The 13,529-nt window shown below is 34.0% G+C and overlaps 2 protein-coding genes across 2 annotated transcripts; one reads left to right on the top strand and one right to left on the bottom strand.

Moving 5' to 3' along the window:
- Nucleotides 1–2,163: 2,163 nt before the first annotated feature.
- On the top strand, nt 2,164–4,186 carry LOC136775218 (piggyBac transposable element-derived protein 4-like). Its single transcript, XM_066729792.1, has 2 exons — nt 2,164–4,085; nt 4,177–4,186. Exons 1-2 carry the CDS (start codon nt 2,164–2,166, stop codon nt 4,184–4,186), a joined length of 1,932 nt encoding a protein of 643 aa, XP_066585889.1.
- A 6,825-nt stretch (nt 4,187–11,011) lies between these two features.
- LOC136775217 (putative nuclease HARBI1) lies at nt 11,012–12,324 on the bottom strand. Its single transcript, XM_066729791.1, has 4 exons — nt 12,155–12,324; nt 11,702–11,988; nt 11,598–11,600; nt 11,012–11,367 (listed from the first exon to the last, which is right to left on the bottom strand). Exons 1-4 carry the CDS (start codon nt 12,322–12,324, stop codon nt 11,012–11,014), a joined length of 816 nt encoding a protein of 271 aa, XP_066585888.1.
- Nucleotides 12,325–13,529: the final 1,205 nt, after the last annotated feature.

The raw sequence follows: 13,529 nt of genomic DNA, 5'->3' as shown, positions 1-13,529 counted from the left end.
CAAATTTAAGTAAACTTATCCTCTTTATCTTACACTTTTCAATTTGAAATAAGTGATTGATATTCCCTGAATGGATAGTCTCTTTTAATTAATATTATTTGTAAAAACAATTTATTAATATACACTAATAAACTACGATTATTTATAATAAATAAAATTGAAATAATCTTTATACAATGCATTTTATTTTATTAAAATTACATATAGTTAATACCTTATAAAATAGTAATAATTTCATTTATCAATTAATAATGTTTCAATAAATTAATAAATTTTACCATAATCTACAAAGCTTTACTTCCCGAACACAATAAATACATTCATTTACTATGATTATAATTATTTTGAGCATGGATGCAAATACATATGCAAAGTAGAATTACCCATAGAAAAGTAAAAATATAGATTTATCTGTGGGATTCATGACAAATGACGACGTTTAAACATAAGAAGGAGAAAAAGTAAGAAGCTAATTAAAATCGTCAGAAAAAGATATATTGCTCTTGAACCTACAGCAATAAATCTTTTATAATTCACAGTATAATATATAAACGTAATCTAAATAAAGAAAAGAAAAATATTTTGAAAGATTAATTCATTATCGTGTACCCTACTTTTATATATAAGATTTTCTTTCATCTCCATTTATAATCTAGGACAGTTATTCAAAGCAAATACTGATAGCCAAATCTATTAATATTTACTGGACCTAAAACAGCAAAGAAAATAAGTTTAAATATAAACAAGTTTGAAAAATGACTACCAGTAATAGCCATATTGATGCATTTAGATCATTGTTAAATAATACCTGAATAACAAATCTTTTTTTAATATTTCCATTTGGCTTCTGCATGGAGATTCCAAATTTGAAGCAGCAGAATTGACACATAGCCTGGCCTCATTTTTATTCACCAATTGGATGCAGCTCATCAGCCTTATTAGAACATTTGACCTACGAAACATAAGGGAAACCACAAAGGATCATGTTTGAATACATTTTATATATGGTTATCAGTAATATTACTTATCTAAGAAAACAGGTTGGCTTATTATAGATGTGGAGAGCATGCTGCGTGATCTGAATCTGTGTTCCATTCCTTAGCGTTGCTTAATTCCTCTGGTTGAAATCAGTATGACGTATGCACTTTACTCCTGGTAGGACCTTCCATAGAACCTTTACACCTAGGAAAAAGAGACATTATAATTAGCAGTAATTTTACCAATTAACTATACATTATAATAAATACGCTAGGATCTGCATTTTATTTAAAAAATTATAATAATATTTTTTATTATGTATTTCTTATTTAAATTCATGAATCTATTTGTTTCATACATTTATATATTAAGTTAATTTTGACAAGAATTAACTTAATATATTTCCTTAATACGTAATGTAAGTTTTTAAAAGTATAAAAAATTTATTATACCTGTTTTTTTCGATAATCCAGAAAAGTCATTAAAAATTTTATAACTTCACTATAACTGGTTAACATTTTCCAACAAATTAAAACTCTTTAACAATTTATACTAACACTCGTTTGATTAAAAATCCGCGATGCCAGACTGACATTTCTGCACTTTTCACACTCTCACAAGACTCACAGATAGGTCCAGTGGTATAGACTCACCAAAAAATCACCCAGTGGCGTAGATTTATTTTAGACAAAGACGCAGATAGAAATCTATGAGTTAGAGAGAGAAGAGCAATGGCGACGTCCGAGATAGGAAAATAAGAAACGAAGGCCTGGAGAAACCATGTTGAACGCGGTATAAGGCTCTCTCTTTCTCTTTAAGGCATTTAAACAAGGATAGCCTATCATACACATCCTATACTCTTTCCAGTCACTCAGTCCAGGCGGGGAAAAATCCTTGAGGAAGTATGGTTCCTAAACGCATCAAAAAAATCTTGCAGGCCATTAGTGGCGGTCATTGGCCACATCGCTCGTTTCGTCTGCTTAAATTTGGAGTTAACCCTTTGCGGACGAGCGGCGGATATATCCGCCCAAGCCTTTTTACCGTTGCGGACGAGTGTCGGATATATCCGCCCAACTCTTGCGCTGCGGCTAGCGTACGTCTGCCGTCGTAGACGATAAGATACACATGGGGATACTAGCCTAAGACGTCAAGTGGTCTCCCAATGAAATTTGAGACTTTTGGACGATGAAGTCTTATCTTCCGTATAATGTAAACTTACGATGCAAGACCATGGTAGAGTCAGAACGAATTTCAGTTTGTCGAGTCAGTATTTCAGTGTCACTGCCAGAGCAACCAGCAAAGTTTTCCGCATATTTTATATTTTATAACATCCTACACACGATGGCGAAAAGATCCAGAGATAGTACGTTCAATAGTGACAGTAATGATGAGTTCCAGTTTGACTCTGACGACACAGGTGTCATTAGTTCATCCAGTGGAAGTGAAATCCTTGCAACAAGTAATGCACTCAGGCGCTTCAATGTGGGCAGTGATAGCAGCAGTAATGAAGAGATGAATATTCAGGAAAATGATGGCCGTAGTGATAATGAATGGACGAATGTTACAAATCACGATATCATTCAACAAAAAATACAGTTTAGTTCTGAATCACGAACCCCTGGTTCACAACTACAATCAACTTATAAAGAACCGTTAGATTTCTTCAACTCGTTCTTTACGGAAGAGTTGATCAAGAAAATAGTTGAGGAGACTAATCGGTACGCAAATGATACGATACAAAAAAAACATGTAAAAAAGCGGTCCATATGGCGTACATGGACTAATGTCACACTAAAAGAAATGCGAGCATTTCTCGGGATAATATTGCTTATGGGAACAATGCCACTTCCGAACCTGAAGGATTATTGGAGCACCGACAGGAAATGCAGGATCCCGTACTTTGCCGAAGTATTCAGGAGGGATCGATTTCTACAAGTATTCTGGATGCTTCATACAAATGAAAATACTGAAGGTAGACAAAACATGACAACAAGGACGCAGAAAATTAGCAATTTTTTGGATTACATTGATAGAAGATGTCGAGAAAATTTTGTACCCGGGGTGCAATTATCAGTGGATGAATCCATCGTCAAATTCAAAGGGCGAATAACTTTTATTACGTACAACCCACAGAAACCAACCAAGTGGGGTATCCGTATTTACGTTCTTGCAGACGCCAATATTGGTTATATACAGACTTTTTTACCATATTATGGCAGTTTTACTACAGAAAAATTACTTAGACCAGATCTGCCAATAAGTACAAGAATAGTCTTACAACTATACCACAATCTATTGCAATCCAATCCTGGCGCTGTAGGATACCATATCTTCAACGACCGATATTTCACAAGCATTCCCTTGGCAGATGCACTACTAGAACTGAAATGTCATCTGACTGGAACTATCCAGACAAATAGGAAATTTATTCCAGATGAAATAAAGAATCCAAAGATTGCGAAAAATGAGATGGTTGCCTACAGACGGAAAGATTTACTATTATTGGCTTGGAGGGACAAGCGTATAGTGACCATGCTCAGCACCTGTGCTACCTCATCTTCAAAAACCGTCACTAAAAGGTCAAAGAAAGAAGGAGTAACTGATACTGTGAAGCCAGATGTGGTTCTAAATTATAATAAATACATGGGCGGGGTAGACAAAGCAGACCAGTACACAGGCACGTACTGTTTTATGAGAAAGTCCCAAAAATGGTGGCGAAAATTATTTTTTTGGGGATTGGACGTTTCTGTGATAAATTCCTATTTATTGTATCAGGAACATCACAAGAAATACAACATAAAAAAGTTAAGCCATATAGCATTTGTACGTCGCTTGGTAGATCAATTGATTGGAGATTTTCGAGATGGTGATCCCAAGCCTCCTTCGACTTCTGGAACAGCGGAAAGGCTCAACGGCCTTCTACATATTATTCGGCGAAATGAGACAGGAAGAAGCAAAGATTGTGTCGTATGCTCGAATCGGAAGGTAAAACATGGAAGGAGAGAATCGATGTACTATTGTGCTACTTGTTCAGCTAAGCCGACCTTGCACATAGGTGATTGTTTTGAGCGATACCACACAAAGGAAGAATATAAAACGTATAATATGTAAATACGACTACATTTATTTGTTTATGGTTTTCTTAGATTTCATAAAAAAAGTTATTTGTTAGTAAATTTGTTTGTTTATAATTTTTAGGATTTTTTGAATCATTTATTTGAATAAAGCCTTAATTTGTAAAACGCAAATATGCGACGTGAAAATTTTCTTTACTGCACGCTCCAATACCTGTCGTCCACAGCGACGCTCGCCCGTCGAGCGTCTCCGTCCGCAAAGGGTTAATAACTCCAAAAGAAAGTGGAATGTATTCCTTGTGATTCTAATAAATTAAAGGGTATTACATAAATACGTTTATATAACCTTTCAAATAATATTACTAATTTACAAATTTCATATAATAAATAATTACCGAAAGTGAGATTTAAATTCATTTTCAGAATAAGAAGAAACCACCTCTGTTACGTAGTTTCTGATTCGTACCCGCATAGAATAATCAGAGCGATCTATTTTTTTAATTCTGATAAAAAATAAATCTTCATCATCTGAATTACTATCAGTTGTATCAGAGTTTAATAAATTTGCAATTTCATTAACACCATTCACGACAAGAACTTTTGTCACTGCAGAATTCATTTTCTTAGGTCAACCAGAGGAACTAGAATTCAGCTTTAATTTATTTATCAGCACGTCATCAGGCCGTAGTGTCAGTAGTACTAAAAACACGTTCCGTTTTAAATTTTTAATTTCACTTGCAGTAACAATATTTAAAACGGAACGCAGCTTGTAACTTACTATAATGACGTCACACCGTAGTGCTGACAGTTAAAAACGGAACACGGCCAGAGTGAGCAGCTAGACGCTGGCGGTCTAGCCGTCACTCTGGGCACAAGAGAGAAAGGAAGATATAGCAGAAAAATGCGGAATCTATTTCTCAACATTCACTGCTCCCCCCGATCTCGAACATATATTTATAATTAAATTCAGAATTTTTTCCAACGCCCATCCACTATCACGCTCTTGAAATTCACTCAATTCTTTTAGAATTTTGTCTATTATATTTGTATTATACCAATCACTAAAACTATCAGTTTTGTATAAGACTGCATTGCGGGTTGAGATATGTTTCTTATCACTAATCTCTTTACAAATAAATTGGCCGTTAAAGATGCAATTTATCTTAACTGCGTTCACATTATTAAACACTTTTTCTGTGTAGGTCTGTACTAAGTCTTTTGCACCTGTTAGAAAATCACGTGGTTCTATATAATTATAATTTACAACCATTCCGCTACATATTCGAGATTTAAATGAAGACTCGATATCTTTCCAAATAAGCTTTCTCCCTCCAATTGATTTCTTATTTTTTGCCGCATGCAGAAGTAGACGTTGGATTGTTGTTATTTCAGCCAGATTTTTGTGTACCGTATTGAGCGCTGCAGATCTATTAGCATCTCTTAAACTTCGAATATAATCACGACACTTGCGTACCTACTCATGATAATTATGCTGATTTCCTAAATCAGGATTCTTGAGAGCATGATTCAAACAATAACTCTTATCCTTAGCTGCTCTAAGTAGAAGAAACTGTATTTGTGCAATTTCTGCAAAAATTTTCTGCAGCGTGCCTATAGGTGCGTTGCGATTAGAGATTCTGAGTTTATGAATATATTCAAGACACTCGCGTACCCACTCGCGATATTCTTCTTGCGTTTTCAAAACTCTATTTCGTAGAGACATCTTCCGTTCTTTTCTTCGAGAGGACTAATCAGGAACTGAGGAAAAGTGGGTGGGAATCTGAGCTCTTCAGATAAAAGATCTCTGAAACACTTCAGGGGGTAAGAGAACATTGAGGACAGGTAACGACATGTTAGAAAATAGATGCAAGCGTTTTTCAGTTATACATATATTCCAGATTTTTGCTCATATATATAATTCATATAGTAGACATTTTTTAAGGCACATACACCTTCATGATTCAAACATGCTGGAATATGTGAATTATGCAAGCTATCTTCTAAATCAAAATCCCCCCACATAAAATTATCTACATTAGTTATTTCTAAATTACAAATATCTCTTAACCAATTTGTATTTTAAATTCCTTCCACAAAAATCTCATCCTCATCATTATAAATATACTTCCTTATAATATCTTTATATTTATAGTAGGGTGAGTAGCCATCCGCCCAATTTAAGCCGTGATAATTTAGAAAGAACCAGCTAAAAAGAAACATTATATTAAACAAAAATAATATATATTTTTTCTTTTTCATATACTTACTCTGTCCGCTTTCGCTCCTCTTCACTTAGCCACGAATATGAATAGGGCGGTGAAAATAAAATATGGAACACTTTTTGTTCTTGTAAAACAGCAAATTCTTTGATTATAAATGACTTACCCGTCAAACGGAATCCTTGAAAATCAACGAACGTTGGTGCCATTATGCCTACGTTTTTTATACTAAAATAATTCTATTTAAATATGCATGTTTCATGAAAATTTCTCCCTCTCTTCAAGCTAATTGTTCTTCATCCCTCCTACTATCCTCACCATAGGTCAAAACTATCTCCCACTATACGTAGCATAGGTCATAAATATTCTCTTGAGGACCAATGATGTTTCCGTTCTTCAAAGAGTGGCAGGTCAGTCATTTCCCCACCGTAGGACAAAAGTTTTGTCAACCCTTAAAGCATCTTAGAATTACCGCCCACTACATGTAGCATAGGGCAGAAAATATTCTCTCTTAGAGCCAATGACGTTTCCGTTCTTCTAAGAGAAGTATAGGCATCTTCCTACCGTAGATTAAAACAAAAAAAAAAATGTTGACACCTCCCTAACAGTGCTTAAAAGGTCGAAGAAAACGTAGGACAGGCATCAGTATTGCTTGAACGTTTGCTTCGTACGACAAATATCATTCCATTTTAAAAATGTCTTCACTGTTACATATTACACATATAATTGATTTTGATGGATTTATGATAAACAGAAAGTTTGTGTATAAAGAAGTGGCAATTAAAAACTTAACTACGGGAAATACGAAATACGGTGCATTTCGTGTTCGTGAGCCGTATAAAAGTTTATCAATTAAGGACCAAAAAAACGTAAATTTCGTCTTCAAAAATATTCACGGGATAAAATATTGCAACACAGGATATGAACATTATAATCAAGAAGATATTTACAAATTTGTGAATAGCATAAAATTGGATTGTGAATACCCCTTAGTAGCTTATAAAGGGGGACATGTAGAACGGGATGTTCTGAATTACTTGGATATCCCAAATATAAATTTGGAAAGGTTTGGTTGTCCAAAATTTGATAATTTGATAGCCACTATAAAACCTTGCAACACCCCGTGTAAACTACACGTAAAAATATTTACCGATCATACGAAAAAGCCTATACATTTTGTATATCAAGAGGTAAACGTTTTTGCACGATGGGTACAGCAACAAATAGATGTATCAAATGTTAAACTTACAATTTGTAAAATATTAACTGAATTTCTCTGTTTCAGATCATTGAATAAAATATATATTGATATAAGTTTAATTATTAGTTTAATTGTAAACATTTAATTTTATATATTTGTATTAATTTATGTATATCCGAACAATTATAAGCTTCTATCATTTATATAAATTTTATGTATATTTGTTTAATTATAAGTTTAATTGTAAAAACATTTTATATATTTGTGTGTGTATATATATATATGTGTGCGCGCGCGCGTGTGTGTGTGTGTGTGTGTGTTTATGGTATAAACTGTAACAAATATTCCAGTTTTGATTGGAGATTTTGAAAGCAATGTGTAGCAAGTGTGACTCTGGAAGATCTTTCTTTTAACTAGCTTCAGCAATATTAATAAATTAAGTAAATATAAATTTTCAAATGTTAACATTTTGTTAGCATTATATTTTGAACATTAAATATAATATGAATTGACTCTCATTGTTCGATTAAACAAAACTTCGATTCTTATATACATACATGTATAACTAAAGATATAAGGAAAATAAGTAGATCAAATAATAGTAATAATATTATATGTATACCAACATATGCATATGTAATGATTACATTATATTAAATCAATTATAGCAAAGCAGTTTCAGTTAAAATCCTATACTTTTGAAGACACTCACTTTAGACATATAATTTACACAAGTTTCTTAAGAACATAAAAAATTTAAACTTATTATATTGGATACCTCATTTGAGCTCTTTTATGTATTTGATTTAACTCTGCGATACCACAAGACTTAATTCTGCCAGGTATCAATGTGAATTTACATATTTTTAATCTATGAGCTGTGTTTGGAACAGCGAAAGGAAGCAGATCCTCTAAACATCCTTAAATTACCTATAAAACAATGAAATTATGTTATATATTCATATAGGTGTAATTACTATTATTGTTATATCTTGTAATTATTTTTTACTGATGGGCTAAGCATTGTTTTTAGTGAATACATTTCCCTTATTACGTACAGTTTTGAAAAACAGTAGAAAATTCACGCCTCATCTAATTAGTTATCTATTAAATTTAGTGGGTATGTAACTATTCTAAAGTTAGCATTAGAAATATAAATATAAATTAACTTACTTTCTTCAGTGAAAGCAAATTTAATTGCTGAAGTGATTGAATACTCTCATAGATTTACCATTCTATCAGCTGACCATTATTTATTGAGCCATTCTTTCTTTTTACTTGCTGAAACAATTTTTAATTATTGTAACTCTTCTTTTATTATTAACGATAAAATTAATTTTATATGAATACATCTTCAATAAATCATGATAAAACTAATTTTCTCTTCATATTTTAATTAACTGTTATTTCCAGAACATACGTTTTAATAACAGTAAACTGCAACTTACAGTTGTTATAATCGTAAAATAATGCACACATTATGACAGATAGAGGTAAATACCTTCTTTTTTACATTATACTGTAATTTAAACTGGAAACACGTATTTTTTAAAATATCCACAAGGTTGGCTCACAAACGCCCATATTCATATCATACTTAGATTGGACACTCTCGCTCTCCAAATAGTTAAGAAGACGCCATTTTATCACTAGAAAAAGTAGGACACTTTAACACCTACCACTTCACGGCGAAAATACCGACATTACCGACCGAGAAGTCACTAGGGAAGACGTTCAAATACATGGGGAAATTTTGATGCGTTTAGGATCGTCTCGGGAAAAGGCATACAAGCAACAACAAACCGCAACGCAGGTGCAAAAGAGGCACTACAATCTCCATCGCCGAAAGTTGTGCCCTCAACTAGGCGACTTAGTGATGAAGCGCGAGCACCACCTATCGGAAGCGTCTAGGAACTATGCCGGCAAATTGGCTCCCCGATACTCCGACCCTTACACCGTGGTTGCAGCAACATCACCTGTCATTTTTAGAATCCAAAATATAGATGGAATATCTATAGGTATTCACCTGATAAAGGAGTTAAAACCTTGTGCAAAAATCCAGGTGGTGGGGATGGCGTATCGTTCCCCTAACTCGGAAATAGGATATATAAGGCTCGATGAAAACTCCAAAAATAATTGTTCGGTCGATGATGGACCAGCACCGTTCCGCTCAGCGTGCTCGCGCAACGTTTCTCCTCGTCCCGCCGAAACTATCGACTCTAGGCGCCGAGAGACGGTTAATCCCCGTTACTCGACACACCCCGCAATCCCGCCTACCGGACGTGACCGCCCCCGTCAGTCTTCCGGTCAGCCGGACGTCAATTGTGGCCTGTTTGGCCGCGAAGCAGAAGGCTTCCATGCCTTCACCCGCGCCGGCACCTGCGCCGGCACCTGCGCCGACACCCACGTCTCCGACTGCGAACAAGTCGGCCGACTCTGAGGTGTTGGAGTTGCACATCGACGCCATCTTGGCCGAGATGACAGCTCCAATACCTCAGTGCTGGGATTCTGTAACTTCCCAGCGATGATTTTCGGTATCGCTAACTACCGATAGTTGTCGCTTGCAGTAACGAAAAGAGCGATTCTGTAACTTCCGTCTATATGGATTCAGTAACTAGTTATCGACAACTTTCGGTAATTGAATCGAGTTACCGAGAGATATCGCTAAGAGCGATTCTGTAACACAAAGTTTTCGATAATTGTCGTTAAAAAGGGCGGTCGCTACCGAATTCTATCGTTAACTTAACGACGACCGTGATAGGCGTCGGTAGAAGTTTACCGAGAAAGTAAATATAATAAATGTCACAAATATTTCTTAAATTAATATTCAGAAATCACAAAAAAGTACTTACAATAAATTTTCTTTATAAATTAAGGCTTACAGTAAAAATCGTAGGAAATAAAATTTAATATTTTTCCAATTTTTATATTTAAAAATAACTATATATATATATATATATATATATATATATATATATATATATATTATAAGGATGAAACTAATACAAACCTATAAAAATAATTATTAATTAAAAAGTGGCGGTCATCATTTGTGGGCGATGAAAATACCTCCGGTATTTGTAGATAATTTTGTAATCCGCCTCGCGTAACTTTTTTGTCACGCCTTATAATATTAAATAAAACTGCAGTGGATAAAATTACATTTATTGTTCTTTCTGGGGTTAAAAATCGTGAACCAATAGTAAGAACAGCAAATGTACGTCCCCAAATGCCGAAACATCTTTCCACCTGAAATATAAAATAAAAACTTTAAATATATATAGCCGCCCCGGAGTGTAAATACAAAAAGACGCGTATCTCTTTAACTATAAGAGATATTCAATTTTCGCATATGACCTTTCTGAAAGCAAATAACAGGAAGTTTCGAAAAGGTGCTATGCAAAAATTGGATATTTTTTATAGTTACAGAGATACGCGTCTTTTTGTATTTACGCTCTGGGGCGGCTTAAGTGCCTCACCTTGTATAAGGTGCCAGTATAGATATACAGAGGTTTCCATACTATTTGTTTACTCCATTTTTAACTTAAAAACTGAAGCTGCATTACATTGAATATATTTATATTGCTTACCATGCAGCGGGTCCTAATGTGGGCTTCATTAAAAAGAACTTCTGCCGGTGTGTGCGGATTAGCGAGTGGGGTCATCAAGTACCGCTCGTTACGGCAACCACGGTCTCCCACTAACAAACCATTTCCGCATTCAAAATTTTCAAAACGGTGTTTGAGTCTACTATTATTAAAAATAGTAGAATCATGTGCAGAGCCTGGCCATCTTGCGACAAGATCCATTATCTCCAGATGGCTGTTCACCACGCATTGAACGTTTATACTAAAAAATCCTTTTCGGTTTCTCCAAAGCTCTGCATCCTCGCCTCCTATAAATCATATACAAAAGTAGACTCATTTAACAACAAATAATGTATTGTAAACATTTTTTTTAAACAATATCTATATATGTATGTGCATATAATGAATTTGTTCACTGAATTTGAAAAGCAATTTCAGATTGCAAAATATTTGTCAGCCATTGATCGAATCTCGTTTGGAAAACGAGACTTGCCTTAGCTATAATTAAAAAAATGCAGACGGCTTTTGATGATCAGACCATCTTAAAAAAAATTGTTACAAGTAATTCCGCTAGTTCAAACCAGGCAAAAAATGCACTGAAGACAAAAAGCGCTTCAATTAATATGTATGCTAAAATCTTACCATATGATCTTATGCGTACATGGACACAGTCGATTGCACCTATAATTCTTATCATTCCTGATATTAAGAAATTATCTTTGGCAGTTTGTATCATGTCTTCATCTGTTCGTGGTAATGATACATAAAGATGAAATAGATTAGCAATTGCAGCTGATACTCTATGCACTATTATTTGCGCAGATTTTGTACTAATATTACAAAAATCAGCTGCCACTTGCAGAAAGCATCCTGTCGCATAAAACCTAATGGCTACTAACAATTGGATAACCGGTGGAATTTCACTCTTCCTGAAAATGAAAATTTAAACATTTTGGGTTATTAGGAATAAATATTAATCGTCTCCATTATAGTCTACTAAATATATATTATGATCATTGTTTAACAATTCAATTTAATTTGTTTTATAACAATTTCATTCATATATATCATTTTCAATTTATTTGTTTTACGTACATTTTTCTTTGACGGATAGCAGGCTCAATTTGTTCCAAAACTTCCTGAAACTGCAATCTGTTTACTCGAAAACGACTTGAGAACTCTGCATCATTAAGTAACTCGAAATAGTTACATCTCTGCCAAATCAAACGATTACGCATAGTAACAGGCTCTCTATTTTCACTCATTTCTACAAAAGTTATTCAGCTACAAAATAATGTTGCACTCTATACATCAATTTCCATAAAGAAATAAAAATGATTTACATTTGTTTTAACACACTTCAATATAGTCATAAAAAACAAATGAAGGAAGAGAAGGACAGCAGCTTTCACTCGTGTTATTGCATATAATTTTCAATACAAAGTAAGTAAATATTATTGTATAAAAAATCGTAATTTCTCATTGAATTGTCATATATGTATATGTTATTTCCTTAGATGAGTAACGTACATGAAAAAAAAGAAAAATTTTTAATGATCATTGAAAAATATTTTCACATAATTGAAAATAAGAAGACCAATGGAACTACACCTGCCCAGAAAGAAAAAACATGGGAAAAAATTCGCATACAAGTCAAGGAAAATATAGGGGGGCAATGGGAGAAAATGTGCCCAAAAACGACTTGGAATCATATGAAGATGCAAGCTCGAAAATATAAGGCAGCTACAAGGAATGAGCTGTATAAAACAGGTATATATATATATATATATATATATATATATAGGTATCATTATTGCATCATAGTAATAGATTTTATTGACAATATTGTATTTCTTTCTTATAAGGCGGTAGAATGTCCGAAGCTCCAACAAATGATCCTTTCTTAGAGAAAGTAGCTTCTCTCATAGGGAAGTCAGCTGTGGGCGTAATTTTAACAAAAAATAGGGAAAGCGACATGCTTCCCCCCACAACGCCAATCTCCACTGTGGGCGATTTATTCAGCGAAGAAAATTTAAACCAAGAAAGAGTAGATGATCCCGAGGAAGTTTTTACTGTACGGCTATATAAATTTAAATACATACATTTATAGCCACATTATGTCACAATCAATATTCGTGTTTTTTCGGTTATAGGAATTACTACAAAACGATGAAATACCCTCTTGGGGTAGTGGAAGCGGACCGGCTATGCTAAAACATAGGCAAAGTATGCCCCTGCAAGAAATTATTATAAATGCAAGCTCCACCGCCTCCACCAGTAATCCCTCGCAGCAGCTTTACAATTTATACCTTAAAAAGAAAAAAGAAAAAGAGGAGAAAAAAATAAAAATTTTAGAGCTGCAAGAAAAGCAGATCCAGCTGCAAATCGAGGTGTCAAAAGAAAAATTAAAAAAATTAAAAAAAGAGAGGTAGTTAATAGTAGAAAAAAAAATTAATTGATAATGATAAAT

The sequence above is a fragment of the Prorops nasuta genome, unplaced genomic scaffold (assembly GCF_024137725.1).
Source record: "Prorops nasuta isolate Cenicafe-Biocafe unplaced genomic scaffold, Cenicafe_Pnas_1.2 PNAS00007, whole genome shotgun sequence".
Lineage (NCBI taxonomy): Eukaryota > Metazoa > Arthropoda > Insecta > Hymenoptera > Bethylidae > Prorops > Prorops nasuta.
This window is presented reverse-complemented; position numbering and strand designations above follow the sequence as displayed.

Bases quoted from the DNA above. Each gene is read 5' to 3' on its own strand.
- LOC136775218 (XM_066729792.1), top strand. From the start codon at position 2,164: ATGAAGTCTTATCTTCCGTATAATGTAAACTTACGATGCAAGACCATG.
- LOC136775217 (XM_066729791.1), bottom strand. From the start codon at position 12,324: ATGAGTGAAAATAGAGAGCCTGTTACTATGCGTAATCGTTTGATTTGG. The intron at 11,989-12,154 runs GTACGTAAAACA...TTTCATTTTCAG, and splicing joins GCTATCCGTCAAAGAAAAAT to GAAGAGTGAAATTCCACCGG.